General features: G+C 46.3%; 1 protein-coding gene across 1 annotated transcript; it reads right to left on the reverse strand.

Moving 5' to 3' along the window:
• LOC109847636 (putative nuclease HARBI1) lies at positions 4,956-6,283 on the reverse strand. Its single transcript, XM_020416867.1, has 2 exons — positions 6,178-6,283; positions 4,956-5,647 (listed from the first exon to the last, which is right to left on the reverse strand). The coding sequence occupies exons 1-2, from the start codon at positions 6,281-6,283 to the stop codon at positions 4,956-4,958; spliced, it is 798 nt and encodes a 265-aa protein (XP_020272456.1).

Below are 19,750 nucleotides of genomic sequence, written 5' to 3' on the forward strand. Positions count from 1 at the left end.
TGGTATTTTTTAGATTTCATGTGTTATTTATAGGTTTTGAAATTTTGAGGTAGTTAATTTTAAACTCTTGAGGGTGTTTTTTTGTAAATTTTAAAGCCAAGAGTGTTTAAAAAAAAAATTAAATGTATAGAGGACCACTGGGAAACTTCAGATTTCATGTGTTATTTGTAGGTTTGGAAGATTCTAAGAATGTTTTGTAATTCTGAATTCTTGAGGGTGTTATTTATAATTTTTTAAACTATGAGGGTGGGTTTTTAGAAATTATAAATTTATGGGGGCTATTGTAATTTTTTAGATTTTATGTGTCATTTGTAAGCTTTAATTTCATGGTTGTTTTTATAATTTAAACCCTTGACAATATTTTTTGTATTTTAAAAAAATTAAGAGTGTTTTTGTAAATTTTAAATTTATAAAGGGCTGCTAAAAATTTTTAGATTTCACGTGTCATTTATAAGGGCTAAATACCCATATTGGTATTTTAATTCAACCCCATTTGCCAAGAAGGTATTTTAATTAGGAAAATCGGCGTTAAGGCATTTTAATTAATTAAAATTACCAATTAGGTCATTTTTCTCGTCGGCGACCACTTTTCCGGCCAGAACTCGTCACGTGCGTTACACGCGGTGGCTTAATCTGTGTTTAAGCTGCTGATGTGGCACTGTTTTCTGACGTGGTATAATAACAATCTTCACAATGAACTGGGTATGTGGCTGTCTTAAAAGTCACAATATTATCATGAGTAATGCTTATGATCGTTCTCAAAGATAACCAATCAACAGTATCTCATCAATTTACATAGCAAACAACAGCCAACAAAAATTACTCTTTTCCATGGAAATTAGATTCTGGGCATCCTCATTCACAAGCAAAAGTATCAACCACACAACTAAAACCCCATAAAAACAATCAGACCCAGCTAATGGCTGACTCAACTTTAGGATAAAAAGAAAGTAATAATAATTGAGAGAAAATGGGCAGAGGGCATCTCAGACCTGCTTGGATTCAGTGAAGAAGTTGATTGAAGAACAAAAGAAGGCAGCAACTCATCTGAGCTCGATTGCAGGAGGAAAGTGCCAACCATCCTTGCTTCCTCGTTCCACCTTCTAATACCTGCCAACACATTCAAACCATGATTAATACTTACATGCGATCCCAATTTTCCACTGACCCTGCTTGCTTTAGAACGAGAGCTTGAACTTGATGACGACGACATAATTTCTTCTCTTCCAATGGCCCAATTTGATAAACCCTAATATCCAATTTTCCCCAATACGATTCCTCTTTTATTCTCCCTGCCACGTCAGAAAACAGTGCCACATCAGCAGCTTAAACACAGATTAAGCCACCGCGTGCAACGCACGTGACGAGTTCTCGTCGGAAAAGTGGTCGCCGACGAGAAAAGGACCTAATTGGTAATAATTTTAATCAATTAAAATGCCTTAACGCCGATTTTCCTAATTAAAATACCTTCTTGGCAAATGTGTTTGAATTAAAATACCAATATGGGTATTTAGCCCATTTATAAGTTTAGAAAATAGGCCACTAAAATTTTTTTATATATAAAAGTGCAATAGCTAAATGAGTTATTGGGTTACATATGGACCACCCATTTAATAAATGGGTGGATGAGAAGTGACCTATTCAGCAAACGTTAAATAGGTCATAAATAGGTAAATGGGCATAAATGTGCTCATACATTTATGACCCATCCAATCCACCCAAAATCATCCATTTAACATGAGGTACGGATAAGGCTTCATATAGAAGTGCCTAGGTAACATATGTTATTACTGTAGAGGGTTCTATATTCATTGTATATTTATTGTGTGGCAAATAATTATTGGCTTTTGTTTTGAAAAATCAATAGAAAACTATTACTTTCTCTCACTTAGACGTTCATGCTAAATTCATGCATGCTCATGTTTAGTACATTCATGTCTAATCCCCATGAGATTACTGAGATACTTACACGATTAAGTACTTGATGTGGGGATCAAGTATAAATTAGATGGTAAAAAAGGACTAACACAGAGTCAACCCGCTGACAATGTGTTACTTAGCTGGCGAAAAAGCATTTCCGTTGACCAACTCCGTATTCACTATTCACTTTGGCACTCAAGGTGAGATCGAAAGAAATCAAGATGAAGTGTGTGCACTACCAATGGAATTACATGAACAAAGATCACGGAAACGAGTTTCTATACAATCAATTTCATGATTGTTTCATTTAAAACAAGTTGTTTTCAAATATTATACTGCATTTTTATTGGAGCAACTTCACATTTCTGCGTTACTAGTTGGTAATCAATGTGTTTTTTTGGTTATGTTTTTGTAAAAAACACTATGCCATGATGTTTCTTTTTCAAATATGTTTTGAAAACACCATTTTGGTCAAACTAGTTTGACCATTTATATAGCGGCAGTGGGCGGGCAGCGACGGCGGCGGTCGGGTGACGGGTAGTATAAACTGCTTCTTATACTCCGAAAAGTATACGAGTATAAACTGCTTCTTATACTCCGAAAAGTATACGAGTATAAACTGCTTCTTATTACTCCGAAAAGTATACGAGTATAAACTGCTCCTTACTCCGAAAAGTACACGAGTATAAACTGCTTCTTAACACTCCGAAAAGTATACGAGTATAAACTGTTTCTTAATACTCCAATAAGGTATACGAGTATAAACTATTCCCTATTGTTGGTTGAGAAGTTCCTGGAGAATATTTTCATTCTTAAGGATAACTCAACAACACTACGCCGGACAACGCGTCGCAAATAAAGACTCAACGCCGACAGTCAAGGGTCAGTTCTGTGTTCAACCAACAAGCACGAACTAAAAATCAGAAAACCAGGAATTGACTTCAAGTTCGAATTTCCGACAACGGTCAGACAATAAATGCAGCACCGGAACTCTTGCAGACATTCGACAAAGCACCGAATAGCCTGGAAGATTGAAGGAATCAAGAACGGAAGTCATTCCAAGGTCCCATTACACCGACTGAAGGTGGGGACAATCATATCCAAAGTATTCCAGACTCTTCTATAAAAGAACGAGACTGAAATACTTTGGAGGGGGTATCTGTAGGCATATAAAATTGCTTATAGGTCCTTTAGCTCAGCTCGGCACAAACCGACGAACCAACGAGGCGACGAGATCGACGAATCGCACGCAAGCAACGGAATACATCCATTCGCGTGCGGGATCAAGCCAAGTGTTCGAAGAGTCAACGAGTCATCCAACCAAAGGCATACTCGGACGAATGACGATCGAATCAAGATCGGTTTCGGACTCCAACTCAGAAGCGGATTTACTGCCTAATCGGGATCCGGATTTACTGCCAAATCAGGTCAACGAATCAAGTCTGGATAAATCAACCACAGAACTGAATCACAGATAGAACCAAGAGCGGAAAACGACAGAACAACACACCCGAAAAGAGGCTCGGAAACCAAGTCACTGAGGGCCAAGGCCGAGCCACCCCTTGGGGTGGCCGAGCCACCTCAGGGTGGCTCGGCATGAGCCGAGCCACCTTGAGGTGGCCGGCCACCTAGGGTGTCGGCCACACGTGCACACGGGCACAGTGACGCTTGGCTATAAATAGGAGAGGGGGTTGTTCATTTTGAAGGGTTGGAAAATTTGGAGAGGCGAAGCCCTGCTGGATTGGAGATTCAGAACTTAACAAGATTCAAGCTTTGGGACATCAAGGACTTGCTCATCCAGGTCTGGTGCTCGGCGATCATCAACGTCAAATAAGGCAGGTGTTCGAGAGGACCGGATCTCAGATCTACGCAGGCTACACTCCGGATCTAAGCTTGGTCTTAGATCCCGAGACTTGGACGATTGTTTCCTTGGTGAAACAATCCTCCCCGGCTATTATTTCCTTGGTGAAATAATACCCGTAGTACTGCGTAGATCCGACCGGATCTAGATCTCGCGGTGGTCCACGGCAAACAACCCCGGCGTAGGCAAAGAACCCATACAAACGAGCGACCGCAAAACAGGAGCTCGCGATTCGTTCGACAAAGAAGGAGAAAAGTTGTAATCTTTTTATTTTTCTTTGATTTTCATTGTAACCGGATCTTATAAAAAGACCGGATCTTTTGTAACTCAAAAAGTTATAACTCAAGATGACAATGGAATCAATAACAAAGAAAGCAACGAATTTTCCCGCGAACAAACACGTTTCTTTGTTTTTGTTAAAAAAACAGAAATGGTAAAAACGCCACGGTTGCCAAACACTCAGGGTTTGTTTGGCTACCAAGGTGTTTTTGTTGTTGTGTTTTTCTAGAAAAACACATTGGTGTTTGGTTTTTTCTCCTAAGTTGTTTTGAAAACACCGTTGTGGTTTTGAAACACTAGTTGCAATGCTTATCAACACCGATACCTTTCCCGCTACCGCCATCATCACCATCACCACCATATATAACCCGGCAAAACCACCCAATACCGGCGACCGGTGCTGGCGACCGGTGCTGGTGATCGGTGCCAGCGATGTCACCGGAGACAACTAGTCGATGCACCACCGATGTCGCCATAACAAGCCTTTTTCAGTATTTGTCAGCCAACTCAATTTGTAATCATGCTCATATTGTTTGCTGGCGAAGGATTGGCAAGAAAGGGATGTGATGCGACTATGAGTTGTGTTTTTCGCCGCATTTGTTTTTTTTTGGATTTTGGCTAAACACATGGTAGTTCTGATGCAAGTTTATCTTGCAGGTCTTATACATATCATTACCGCATGTATGAAGGTGGAAATTTCTATCCTGGATCTGGTGATGTAAGGATTGCATCCTCGGTTTTCTTTTTCTGATACAAGATAAACTTGCAAGAGGTTATTACTTTCAGACATTATGGACTTGAGATATGTAGCACTATATACATTCAAAAATCATTGTATGTTGTTCTTGATATATACAATATGTATTAAGTTCTCAATATATGGTACATAATTTTGTCATCCATGATGACTAGTCCATATCCTTTGGGCCAAACGATCTCGAAAATCTGCCATCTGATGAAGGTGCTCCGGGCTAACATTAACTGGAATAGTATGTTGTTCTTGTGCTTGCCTGTCATCTTCCTCGAGCTCCAAGTCTTCATTATCATACTCAAAAAATAATGAATCTCCAGAATCATGCATTCGAATCACATTATGAATAACACAACATGCCAATGCAATGTACTTCTGTTTTTTCAGACTATATGAAGGCATATCCCTCAAAATCGGAAATCTTTTCTTCAACACCCCAAAGCATCGCTCTATAACATTTCTTAATGAAGAATGCAAGTAATTGAATAGCTCTCTGGAACCTTGCGGAGGAATATTTTGCCCTCTATACTCACGCAAGTGATAGCGCTCTCTGCGATATGGTGAAAGAAAACCCGACATATTGGTATACCCAGAATCAACCAAATAGTACTTCCTTGTAGGTGGCATTGGAAATTTGTTTTGTGGATTGCTAATGCATTCTAAAAAAATTCTCGAATCATTTGCACTACCCTCCCATCCACTCATAACATATGTGAACCGCATATCAAAGGAACAAGCACACATTATATTCATCGTTGGTACAATTTTCTTTCCACGATATAGGATTTGATCATCTACAGGTACACGAGCCGAAACATGAGTGCCATCTATTGCCCCTACGCAATTGTATAATGCAAAAAGAAATAATATATATTAACATATATATCAATGATAAAGAAAATAATACATATAATGAATTTGCATTGAAAATATAGTCATACCTTGAAGAACGGATAATACTTCGTTTTAGTTGATATCTCCAATGGAACTTCATCATATGATGGAGGTGTAATCACATATTTACTAAGAGAATAAATTGCATAGAGGACTTTCTTAAAATAGTTAGAGATAGTCTCTAGCGAATGTTGAAAACGATCCGTAGCTATCTGTTATCGTTCATTATGAGAGAGAACAAATAAAAATATTGCTACTTGTTCCTGAACCGTTACACCTCTTGAATGTTCTAATTTTCCGATTCATTTTAGCTCATCACAAAGGGAAACAAATGCCTCTTTTTTCATCCGAAAAAGGTCAAACCAAGTAGCTGGGTGTCCCCCTAGGACCTCAATCACCCAATCGTGTCCCTTTAATTTTGAGATCCTTTGCGGTCAAGCCTTCTCATTCAAAAATCTACTACACTCCATACTTGCATAAATGGCCAACAACGCTTCAAATTGCTCTTCATCTGATTCAGAGTCGGAATCAGAAGTTGATGACGATTGATAATCATCTACATCAATATCGGTATCCATACCTATACACAAATAAACGCAGTTACAAATATATAATCAATTCCCCATTCATCACAAGCATAGATAGAACACTATAAGATAATCAACAAAACAAATATTTATCTCCCAACCTAATATATGCAGCTACTCAGTCATCACAAGATAGTCTCATTCACACAAATATATGCAACTACAAATAAATACAACAGAAGCAACAAAATATTTCAACATCACAACCAACCATAGATAATCTAGAAATAAATATGTATGTCCTCAACCTAATATATGTAGCTACTCAGTCATCACAAGCCCTCATTCACACAAATATATGCAGCTACATGTACATCATGAACTCATACATCATACACAACCATGACAAACTTTCCAAACAAAAGTGCTGAAATTAAATTCTCCCTACATCATCAAGAGAGACCCCCGACAAAAGAAATTGAGTTATAATTTTACGTTAGCTTGGGTTTTTGAACTCCTACATCATATACAGTTCATGATTTTTTTTCATGAACTGACTTTTTTTCATGAACCTGATGAAATTTATTTTATACTGTTAATATTGGTGAATTAAATGATCTCTTGAGTATCTGTTAGCTTGGAATCGCTTCTTCTAAGTACATGTTGTTCTCTCCTTAGTTTTTACATGCTCTTAGAAAACATTTAGACATGGTTTACAGGCCTGATTGCTTGAAACTTCTGTTGACCTGTTTTTGTCCCCAATGTTGTGTTATATTGTTGAACTTGAGTTACGTTACTAAGATGAATTCATTTTCTTGTTCGATCTAAATATGGATCATCGATGATGAAAAATGAATAAGCTGGATGCATTAACATGGTTTAGTTTTCTTTATCCCAAGTAAGTCATTAAACCTGGAAAGTTTAAACTTGGGAAGTTTATGAAATATTTGCAAGAGTTGATAATTAGAACATGAGAGGAGTGAATAAATTCTAAAACGATTCATTTATTCAGCAAAAAAAGAAAAATTAATCAGATCAGGCAAAAATAATGCTTACAGTGGGTTGAGATGACGGGCGACGGGATCTACGGGAGATGGCGACGGGATCAACGGGAGACGGCGACGAGATCTGGAAGTGACGGTGACGGCGGAAGTCAGATCTGAGGCTTGGGCGACGGTGACGACCACGACGTGACGGCGACGAGATCCGGATGTGACGGCGAGGCAGAAAGGTTCAGATCTAAAGCTTGGGCAACGACGATGACCACGAATGTAGGCGTATAAAACTGCCTATGGGTCCCTTAGCACAGCTCGGCACGGTGATTCGACAAACCAACGAACCATCGGGCGATGAGTCCAAGAATGATCGTTAAACCACAATATCGAAGCTAAATAAGACGCGATGAAGCGGATTAATGAGGTGACGAGGTTAATGAATCACACACAAACGACGGTACGGGTCGATCAATCAACGAATCATTCAACCGTAGAGTCCACTACATCAATCAAGATCGGGAGCGGACTCGAACGAATCAAGATCAAATCAGGATCCGAACTCAAACTCGAACACCGAAGCGGATTTACTTCCAAATCAGGATCCGAACTCAAACTTGAACACCGAAGCGGATTTACTACCAAATTGGGATCCGGACTTCCAAATCAGAGTTCAGATCAACAAATCAGAGTTCGGATAAACCGAAAAACAAAAAAAACCAACATTTGGAGGACTCGGCCAAAACCGAACCACCTCTAGGTGGCTAGGTGCCTCGGCCACCTTTTGGTGGCTCGGTGCCTCGGCCACCTTTTGGTGGCTAGGTGCCTCGGCCACCTTTTGGTGGCTCGATGCCTCGGCCACCTTTTGGTGGCTAGGCCACCTCGGCCACCTTTTGGTGGCTCGATGCCTCGGCCACCTGTGCCAAGGCACAGTTTTGAGTGCCTATAAATAGGACTTGAGGGCTCATTTTTGAGGGGTTGGAACTTTTGGAGCCGAAACTCTGCTGGATTGAGAGCTCAACCTCAGATTTCAAAGCTTAGAATACACGGACTTTCAGATCTGGTTCTTGGCGATCATCCACGCCAAATAAGGCAGGAGTTCGAAAGAGATCAGATCTGAGATCTACATGGTTTCCCTCCAGATCAAAGCTTGGCCTTTGATCCCGAGAAGAGTCTCGATTTCGCTTGGTCGATTTCAATAACTACGGACTATTATTTCCTTGGTGAAATAATCCCCTCGGCTGTTATTTCCTTCGTGAGATAACACCCGTTGTACCGTGTAGATCCGACCGGATCAAGATCGCGCGGTGGTCCACGGATTAACCCCGGCGCAGGCAAAGAACCCACAAAAGCGAGATTCGTTCGACAAATAAGGAAAGTTGTAATTTTCATTTTCTTTTGATTTTATTATAACCGGATCTTATAAAAAGAGCGGATCTTTGTAACTGATAAACTGTTGTCAAAGAGTACAATGACTTCAACAATGAAAATAATTTTTCCCACGAACAATCTGGCGACCACAGTGGGAGCCACCGATCTCGCTGCCGAGATCGTCTTGTCGTAGCCGCGGATCTCGATCTCGGTCGAGGAGGAGGTCGAGTATGAATTCGACCAGCAAAAGTTCAAGGAGTATCTGTCATCCTCGTCCGGATCGACCTCCCCCATCAAGTCCAAGAAGTTCTCCTCCAGGAGAAAAGTCCGTTGGTACGAAGAAGTTGAGAATACCAACGAAGATCTTACCCCGATTAATGCCAAAGTTGCATCGGGTGAAGCTCCACCGACCTCCAACCGGGTCAAGCCTGTTATGGCCAATTCCTCCGTCACTAAGGGCGTAGTGACTCTCTCAAAGAGAGCCCGCCAAAGGAAACGCCAACGCTTGGCCAAAGAATTCGCAAAGGCCATGGAGTCCACCGACGGAATCCGCTATAACGCGGATCTGAAGAACAGGAGAGGCAAACAGCCTCAACCACCGATGAATGGTAGCTCTTCTAAGCCGCCAACGAACGAATGGGTCCGTGTCAAACGGAATCGTTCGACACTCGAAGAGCGCATTCGCAAGCGCCGCGCAATGTCAGCGCAGGCACGGGCTCGAGTCTAAGAAGCCCGTAGAAGACTGCAGAAGGAAGTGGCCAAGAAGCCGCCACCAACTCGCCAAGTATGGAGGTCGAAGTCTGAAGCGGCGATTCAGGCTAAGGCACAATCGTTGCAGCCTTCAACGCAAATCCAGCCTCCGGCGAACCAAACAAAGTCGCCGGTAATTCCCATAGCTATTTCGGGAGATCCCGCGGAATCATCCCGAAGAAGAAGATCAGTTTTGGAGCGCCTCGGTCCAATTCCCGATGAAAGAAGCAAAGCTCCAGTTCAAGAATGTTTGGGCCCGATGAAGAAGCCCCGAACGACTTAACATGCTGGGGGTCGCCGTCACCTCCAACATGACAACGAGTTCAAGGCAGCTGTGCACGCCAATTTGCGCATTGAAGTCCAGGAGCCCGCTGAGAATTCACACCCAAAAAGGTATGTCTCGAGGCGCGTGACTCTTGAAAGCCCAAAGAAGACAGTTCGCCCTCAGAAGGAAACATTGTCGTCTGATGACGACGTTATACCTGAGAAGTCGTGCCAACACACGATAGGTTACTCCGACCGTCAAGCCGACGAGTTGTACTATCGTGTTGGTGGTACGAGGAAAACCAAGAAGAGGACTCCACGAGGACTAGAAACTCAGTGCCCCTGTTCCAAACTCATTCGGACAGTATTGTCTGAGTGTAACTGCATCAAGACAGTTCCTGAAAGAATTTCGGTCTTCGAAAGGCTCAATACCGAAACGCCAAGACCAAGGTCTAGGCGTTTCCGACAAAGAAGAAGGGTAGTCGAAGATGGAGAATTTCCGAGGGTCACCACTAATATGACCAGCAAAGGGACGTTGACACAGGATAATCCCGAGTCGATTACAGAAGTACCCCGGCGGATGACCCGTCTGCAGTCCGGAGCCAGCATACGAGGAACTTATGGTAGGGTTCGGACAAGATTACCGTCAGAAGATGAAGAATCAGATTCCTGCTCTGCTGTAGCATCAGACAATACAGTATCCAGCGAGGGACAGCCCCGCGAGTCACTGATGATAAGCGCGGAACAAGTAGCCAAGATGCTCGAAGAAGCCATGGCTAAACAACAGGAGAGCTTCAGGTTCGAAATGCAGATGGCCATGCAGAACATGAGAGAAATGCATGACCAACAAATCCAAGCATTGACGAACCAGCAATCGTCGTAACCAGATTAATCTGGAAGATGAGGACACAGGTGCGAATGAAGCTCACAATGCCAACAATCCTCCCGTCAATGCAGGGGGTGGTAACGAGAATGCTAACGAAGACTCAAGTGAAAGCTTGAAGATTAAAAAACTCGAGAGCAAAATCAATACGTTGATTTCCGCTCAAGAGATGAAGAAGACGGGCATTCCTTGTCCATACCCAAGAGAATGGGAATCAATCCCCTACCCAGCAAAGTTCAGCCTAATTAACTTCACGCCGTTTGACGGGAAAGGTTCACCCACTCAGCATTTGATTTACTTCAAATCGCACCTAGGAGTCATCTCCGGTAATGAGCCTCTGATGGTACGGTCCTTCGTTGGTACTCTTCGTGGAGCCGCCTTCGATTGGTATCGCCGCCTCAAGCCGGGAAGCGTGAATAGCTGGGACGACATGGAAACTAAGTTCCTCGCTAATTTCTTTGATGACGACACCGAGATATCCATCGGAACGTTGCTCGATGAGAAACAAAAAGACGGGGAATTGGTCGACACCTTCGTCAAAAGGTTCCGGAACAAGGCGATGAACTGTCGGGATCCGATCACTGAGGAGTTCATTCTCCAGACTTGCCACAACAACCTCGCATTGGACGTATTGGAGGCAATGGGAACAACACCGTCTAACACTTGGAAAGACTTGAAGGTGCGCGGGGAACAAGTCGAACGCTTCCTCCGAAGGAAGAAAGCCGAGAGGAGCCAACCGACGGCGAATCTTCCGAACTCAAATTTCGCCTCTCGTGGTAAGGGCAAAGCACCTGCAGCTACTGGTGGTGCTAATCAAACGTCATAACAGCAATCCCGAAGGCAGCAAAAGACTTCGGACCTGAGATTCAAAAAAGAGTATTCCTTCAAGGACGAAGACGTTCTAGCCATCTTCGAATCCCTCCTTGAAAACAACAAGATCAAGCTACCACCTATCGCAAATCAGGAGGAAGCTGACAATACTGCGGATCCGAAGTACTGTGCATACCACAGGAGGGTCCTTCATCCCACCAAGGATTGCTTCGCTCTCAAGAATAGCATCCAAACCTTAAGACTCCAAAGAGTATACGAGTATAAACTGTTTCTCAATACTCCGACAAGTATAAGAGTATAAACTGCTTCTCAATCCTCCAACAAGTGCATGAGGTTAAACTGCTCCCTGCATACTCCAATAGGTATATGAGTCTAAACTATTTTCCACTTTTGACGGGAAGTTCCTGGAGAATATTACGCTAATATTCTTAAGGATAACCCGGTCAGGTAACTGAGAATAATGTCCGAACCAGTTCCGCAGAGGAAGCTGGGGGTGGACGATTTATGTAACGGGAAGTTCTCGAAAGAATGTTAATATTCTTAGGGATAACCCGATCAATGTGAACAAAGTGATGAACACTAAACTCCTACTATGATTTTCGAACACTCTTTTGCTGAGGTGAGATTCGATCACTTCATTGGATCAATTTTCCCTCACAGAACTCTCATTGGTGTTTGACGACTTACAGTCTCCCACCACAAAATCCCCCACCGATCAGACTAATTGACGGTGGTGTAGGCGTATAAAATTGCTTTTAGGTTCCTTAACACAGCTCGGCACGGTGATTCGACAAATCAACGAACCATCGGGTGACGTATCTAAACGCGAGCGTCAGTCCACAACGCCGAAGCCAAGTGACACACAACGAAGCGAATTAACGAGGCGACGAGGCTAACGAACCGTACACAAACAATGGAATACATCCATTCGCATGCAGAATCAAGCTAACAGTTCGAAGAGTCAACGAGTCATCCAACCATAGAACGGATTTGAACTCAAACACCGAGGCGGATTTACTGCCATATTAGGATTCGGACTGTCAAATCAGAGTCCAGATCAACAACGAAGCGGGTTTACTGCCAAATCAGGATTCAGATCAACAAATCAGAGTCCAAATCAACCACAAGATCGGAAAAAAATGGCAAAACCCAAACACCAAGGGTACTCGGCCAAAACCGAGCCACCTAGGGGACTCGGCCAAAACCGAGCCACCTATAGGTGGCTCGGCCAAGAGCCGGCCACCTATAGGTGGCCGGCCCAGATCTGTGCCAAGGCACAGATCTGAGAGCCTATAAATAAACCCCCCTTGGCTCATTTTTAAAGGTTGGAACTTCTAGAGCTGAAACTCTGCCGAATTGAGAACTGAGCTTGGAGTTTTGAAGACTTGAAGACTTGGACATTCAGATCTGGTTCTTGGCGAGCATCCACGTCACAAAAGGCAGGAGTTCGAGAGAGAGAAATCAGATCTGAGATCTACACGAAGGAATACTCCGGATCAAAGATTGGCCTTTGATCCCGAGAACTAAAGGCTATTATTTCCTTGGTGAAATAGTACCCCCCGGCTGTTATTTCCTTAGTGAGATAATACCTGTCAAATCATGTAGATCCGACCGGATCTAGATTGCGCGGTGGTCCACGGATTAACCCCGGCGTTGGCAAAGAACCCACAAAAGCGAGCGACCGCAAAACAGGAGCTCGTGATTCGTTCGAAAAGGAAAGTTGTAATCTTTTTATTTTTTTCTTTGATTTCGTTGTAACAGGATCTTATAAAAAGACCGGATCTTTTGTAATAAAAAAACAATTACTTGAGAGAACAATGTCTTCAATGAAGAAAACAACAATTTTTCCCGCGAACAATCTGGCGACCACAGTGGGAGCCACCGATCTCGCTGCCGAGATCGTCACGTCGCAGCCGCAGATCTCAATCCCGGTCGAGGAGGAGGTCGAATATGAATTCGATCAGGCCAAGTTCGAGGAGTATCTGTCATCCTCGTCCGGATCCACCTCCCCCCGCAAGTCTAGCCAAAGGCGACGTCAACGCTTGGCGCGGCAACTCGCAAAGGCGATGGAGTCCACCGACGGAGTCCGCTATCACGCGGATCTGAAGAACAGGAGAGGCAAACAGCCTCAACAACTGAAGAATGACAGCTCCTCCAAGCCGCCAATGAATGAATGGATCCGGGTCAAACGGAACCGTTCGACACTTGAAGAGCGGATTCACAAATGCCGCGCGTTACTCGCACAAGCAAAAATTCTTGTGCAGGAGGCCAAGAAATTGGAGGAAGAAAGAGTGGCCAAAAAGCCATCACCAACCCGCCAAGTATGGAGGCCGAAGCAGCCTCCAACAAAAGTTCAACCACCGACGAATCAACCCAAGCCGCCGATGATTCCAGTAATTACTCCGGAAGATCACGCAGAATCATCCCGGAAGAAGAAGCCAGTTTTGGAGCGCCTCGGTCCACTTCCCGATGAGCGAGGCAAGGCTCCAGTTCAAGAGCGTTTGGGCCCGATGAAGAAGCCCCGGACGACTCAACATGCTGGGGGTCGCCGTCACCTCCAACATGACAAAGAAATCAGGGCAGCTACGCGCACCAATTTGCGCATTGAAGTCCAGGAGCCCACTAAGAACTTACGCCCACAAAGGCATGTTTCGAGGTGTGTAACTTTTGAAAGCCCAAAGAAGGCAGTTCGCCCTCAGAAGGAAACATTATCGTTAGATGACGATAGTGTTATACTTGAGAAGTCGTGCCCACACACGATAGGTTACTCCGACTGTCAAGCTGACGAGTTGTACTATCGTGCTGGGGGTACGAATAAAACCAGGAAAAGGAGTCCCCGAGAACAGGAAACTCAATGCCTCTGTTCCAAACTCAATCGGGCAGTATTGTCTGAATGCAACTGCATCAAGGCGGTCCCCGAACGAGTTTCGGTTTTCGAAAGGCTCAGTACCGAAACGCCGAAACCAAGGCCTAGGCATTTCCGACAAAGTAGAAGGATAGTCGAAGACGGAGAATTTCCGAGGGTCACCACCAATATGACCAGCAAAAGGGCATCGACACGGGATAATCCCGAGTCAATTCCGCCAGTACCCCGGTATCGAACTCGTCTGCAGTCTGGAGCCATTACACGAGGAACTTATGGTAGGGTTCGGACAAGACTACCTTCAGAAGATGAAGAATCTGATGCTGGCTCTGCGGTTGCATCAGATAATACGGTATCCAGCGAGGGACAACCCCGCGAGGCACTCATGATAAGTGCAGAACAAGTGTCCAAGATGCTTGTAGACGGTAAAAAAAAATACCTCTGATGAGCCTACAGGAAATTCGCCCACAAGAAGTCGCCTACCGAGCCTACAGGAAATTCGCCCACAAGAAGTCGCCTACCTAAACCGCATAGCCGTCAAATGTGCTCGATTCAAGATTCGCCTGAATAATCGACTCGCCTGCACAGCGGAAGTTCGCCTTTCACGCAACTCGCCTGCCCGAGTCCAAAGACGAATCCGCCTGCAAACCTCAAGGCCACTAGTACAGCTGGATATCCACTACTCCACGTGCTGGGACGGGCCATCCCATCTCTCTCGACCCGAAGGGAGAGAACACGGTACCCCCAGGCCGTCAAACGGCCGCTCACAGTGCGAAGGCCTAGACAGGTGTCGAGTCAACCTGAGCATTCATAAATGCGACTCACCTCAGCTGTCTGAGTCAAGAGCTGGATCCGCCGAGGAGCAGCTAGACGTCTCTGAAGAAGATATGGTCACATCCCATAATTCAAGGATGAGTCAAGCTGTCCCTTTTTCATTTAAAAGCCCCTTCCAGCACACTGGAGGAGAGGTCGCAAACTTAGAGAAAAGAGTTGAGACCAAGCTCTCTGCATAATCTTTGCATTGCAGCATCACTGTTTAGTTCCGAGCTCCGATCGCCGGCGAACTAAATAGACCCGAACTCCATCGATTCGAGCTTCTACTGCGAACTGAAGCTCTCCAGCAACCTCGATCGAACGGTCCAAGGGAAGCAGACTCGACACGAGCATCGAGCGAAGCATCCTGTAGCCACCTAAAGTCCCCACACAAAACAAAGAGGGCATTCCCTCTGCTTCTGTTGTAACCATTTGATTATTAGTTTGTAATAAGCTTTCTTATTAATACAAACGAACACTCCCTGTTCTCGGGAAATCAAATTTACACCATACAGAAGATGGCGACCACAGTGGGAGAAGCTGTTTCATCGAACGAAATGGTGGTGGCTCAGTTTGATGAGGTTACTGTCGGGACGACCGTGGAGTCCCTAGAAATCGAGTTCGACCAGGCCAAGTACGAAGAGTACTTGTCTTCCTCCTCCTCTGGTGGCGATGCGTCCCGCAAGCGCCACAGAGTCGTGCGCCGAGGCCGACCTCAAACGGTCAAAGCCTCTACGCCTGAGAGTTCCACCCGAGTCTCATCAGGGGAACCCACATCCTCGCAATCGATCGAGGCCAACCCAGAGATCGAACGCAAGGGACAAGGGTCTGCCAAATAGGTCGCCAAGCGATCCCCGCAGACACTTACCCTGAAGGGAACGCCGGTTCACTCCGGCACAAACAACACTGCCACTACCTATGGTGATGCTCCCCTCGATAGGGGAGTTAACCAACAGCAGCGGCGAACATCCGTCAGACAGGGGGTCCAAACCTCCGTCTCTCATAAGGGCCTGAACCATCATACAGGCCCGAGAAACACTAGATGGGAAGGCAAACTGCCCGACGTCGGAAGGCCCTCCAAATCAGGAGCGCCAACCGAGGACGGCAGAGCCATCCGCTCAGGAGGACTTCGCTTCTCAGGTCATATCCCTGATGCGAATAAACCACACCGAGCGTACGAGCCTACCCGAGTAGGCGAATCCTCGAAGGCTGGCGAGCCTCGCCATAATCACTTGGCGGATAAACGTAAAAGCAAGGAGATGGGCGATTCTTCACGAAACCGCTCGTCCAAACGTAGGGTTGAGACCCGCCTACGCACTGGAGTTCGCCAGAACGCGAAGACTCGCCAGTCAAGGCGAGATCGCCCACCTCCAGCACCAAAGCATTCCGCCTAACGCGCACCGGAGAGAGCGCCCAAAAATCTCTCGTCAGCTCACCAGAGCGATTCTTCTGAGGCCGGGGGTTGTCACCAACCACCCGTAGAAGACCTCAGAGAATTCTTGACTCGCAAACGCACTATCCATGAGGCGAGTCCTCAGTGCCACTGTGAGAGACTCATCCACACGGTCCTCGCCGACTGCCAATGCGTTGGAACGGCGAAACCTTCGGTGTTTGAGAGACTTTCTCAACAGTCCTCTCGACCAAGGCCCTCCCGTCGAAGGCGTCGTCACCAGAAAAGACGCGCTGCTGACGACCTGGAGCTCTCATCCGCCACAGTCAACATGACGGATAAGGGGAAGGCGGTACTCTCCGACTCGCCAGACTCGGACTCCGTCCTGAGACCTAACACTCGGTTCGCTCAACGCCAGCAGGACGGCATATACCAGCGAACACGTAGTCGCAGGGGAGTAAGTATTGGGTTTGATTACTCTACCCTAGTACCTCCCTCCTGCGGCGAAGACGAGGTTCATTCGGCGGCGGCCACATCTCAGACCTCGCGCTCAAGTCAAGATGCGCAGGCGAGAGTGCACATGACCGATACCAACCCCGAGCACACAATGGTTCAAAAGCTAGAGGAACAGCAGGCGACCATCGACTCTCTAAGAGAAATGATGGAGCAACTGCTAAACAAGAAAAAGAAGAAGAAGAGGACCCAACGTCCCTTACCCCGGCAAACCAGGGACAAGGAGTGGGTACCTCCTCACCGTCCAGCGACTGAGACGGAGGATGATCGACAGTCGCACACCGCGGATAGCACCCGTGACAAAAGATTCGACGAGTTCCAGGACCAGCTGAACGCGCTGAAGCTTCAGCAAAATATGAACAAGCTGGGGGTGGTACGTCCCTACCCTATCGAATGGGACACGGTCCCATACCCAGCGAAGTTCAAGCCCATCAGCTTGGTACAGTTTGATGGCAATGGGTCGCCTTCTCAGCACATCTACTACTTCATGGCGCAGACCGGATTGCTTATCGGGAACGACGCCATTCTCACTCGACTGTTCATAGGTACCCTCAAGGGGGTAGCCTTCGAATGGTTCCGCAAACTGGAGCCCGGCTCTATCAAGGCATGGGCCGACGTTGAGAAGCTCTTCCTTGCCCGCTTCTTCGACGATGACACGGAAGTGTCAATGGCCACTCTCCTTGCTGAGAAGCAGCGGAAGTCGGAGTCGGTCAACGACTTTGTGAAGAGATTTCGAAATCGATCAGTCCACTGTTGGGACCAAGTTTCCGAGGTGACGCTGATTGAGATGTGCCGCAACAATCTGTCGATCCACATCCTGTCCAAAATAGGGGCAGTAGAGACGAGCAAGTTGAAAATATGATCAAGAGGCTGGAGGCCGAAGAGCCGCAGTCCAAAAAGGGAGCAGCAGAGCCAGCTGCGCCGAAGAACCTTCCTCGATCGAGAGGAAAAGAAATCATGCCGATCGACACCGCCCCGGCGCCAAAGGCTGCTCAAAAGCCTAAGACCAGGCAGTTTGAGCCACGCCCCCAGCGGCAATATGATTTCAAAGAAGACCAGGTGGTGGCAACCTTCGACACTCTACTCAAGAGTGGGCGGATTAAGTTGCCAGAAGCCATCAAGCCTGAGGAGGCGGACAAAACTGGTGACCCAAGTTACTGTGCGTATCACAGATTCCTTGGCCATCACACAACCAAGTGCTACGTCCTCAAGGACAAACTCCAGGCTCTCTACGACGCGGGGGTCTTGAAGAAAGAGAAGGTCCAAAAGCAAGTGACAGCGAATATGGTCACTTTGAGCTTTGGGACGGGTCTCCCGGAGGTTCAAGCTCCGGCGGGGATAATTCCTATCCCTAAGGCGGTTTTGAAAATCACTAATGACGATCCTCACAACCAGCGGGAAATGGGTTTGGTTCCACAAACTCTGCCATCAGGACAGGTGATGTGGGTCCATCCGGACCTCCTCAATGATGAGCAGTGGACTGCGCAGTCTTCCAAGGAGGATAAGAGGAAGCATTGCAACGTTGTCTCCGCCATCCCAGATAGAGATGACACGACGATGACTGCCCTAACCGATTCTGAAGAAGACACCAACGTCTTCGCCACGAGGGCAGGGAAATAATTTGCGAAAGAATATCCCACGAGGGCGGAAAACCCGGCAGGACCTCCAGCGAGGCCAGCCGCAGCAGTCCCTCCCAATCCAGATGGACCAGGTTCAAGCCGTCAGCCTTACCGGTTCAACGTGCTCACGCAACTGAAAAGCATCCCCGCGCGAATCACCATGTACGACCTCCTCCGGTTATCCAGGCCTACCCGGGAGGCCCTACAAGAGGCGTTGGCCGATGCAGAGGCGTTCTCGACCCATTTCTTAAAAGAAACAGGGACCGAACAGGGCTGTACGACTTGCTACCAAGTTTCAGAGAGACAGATACCCTGCATCACTTTCACCCCTGAGGACATGCTCATCAAGAGCACGTCCCATGATCGGCCGCTGTACTTCACAGGATACGTCGGCTCGGCAAAAGTGGATCGGATCCAGGTTGATCCAGGGTCTGCGCTGAGCATCGTGCCCCTGAAGTTAATCAAACACTTAGGGATACCGTCGAAGCGCCTAGCCTCGACCACGACTACCATCTTCGGCTTTAACGCCACGGGTACTCGGCCACTCGGCAAAATCCGCCTGAAGTGTCGAATAGGCGACATGAAGACGGAGGTGACGTGCTACGTTATCGATGCCGAACCCTCCTACAACATACTCCTGGGACGTCCGTGGATTCACGGCAACTGGATCGTGCCATCCACACTACACCAGTGCTTGAAGTACGTGGACGACTACGAGCGAGTAAGGACAGTAGTGGCCGACACGCAGCCTTTCAAGGGCGTCGAGAACTACTTCGCGGATTCTCTGCTGTACCAGGACCCCGGCGAGCCACCGGCGGAAGAACTGGAGAGTGGCAATGAGGCGGACAGCGAGCCTGAATACGGTGACAGCTTAATTCTGAATGACTTTGAGTCAATTATAATTGGTTACGAGATTCACCATGTAACCAACGCTGTTCAGGCAGAAAAGCTTATCATGAATGAGAAATCCGACTTTGCTTATTTGTCATCCTGCTCCTTGTCCGAGGATGACGCACCTAATAACTTATGGTCGACACTCTACAGTGAGTCTTCCCTACCCTTGCCGGTATGTTCGTCATTCCCTACACTTGCCAGTATGTTCGTCATACGTCTCCAAAACGCGGCCGATCGAGTCATCGCAAGCTGTGTTCGTCGTGCCCGTACGGAATAGGTATCGAAAAGACATCGTCTTCGGTCAAATCGATCATCCCCTATGCACGTTGTGGGAC

Source organism: Asparagus officinalis, chromosome 7, assembly GCF_001876935.1.
Source record: "Asparagus officinalis chromosome 7, Aspof.V1, whole genome shotgun sequence".
NCBI lineage: Eukaryota > Viridiplantae > Streptophyta > Magnoliopsida > Asparagales > Asparagaceae > Asparagus > Asparagus officinalis.

Excerpts from the sequence above, each read along its gene's own strand:
- LOC109847636 (XM_020416867.1), bottom strand. The coding sequence starts at position 6,283 with ATGGATACCGATATTGATGTAGATGATTATCAATCGTCATCAACTTCT. Across the intron at positions 5,648-6,177 it reads GTTGTTGGCCATTTATGCAA|GGGCAATAGATGGCACTCAT; the intron begins GTATGGAGTGTA and ends ACAATTGCGTAG.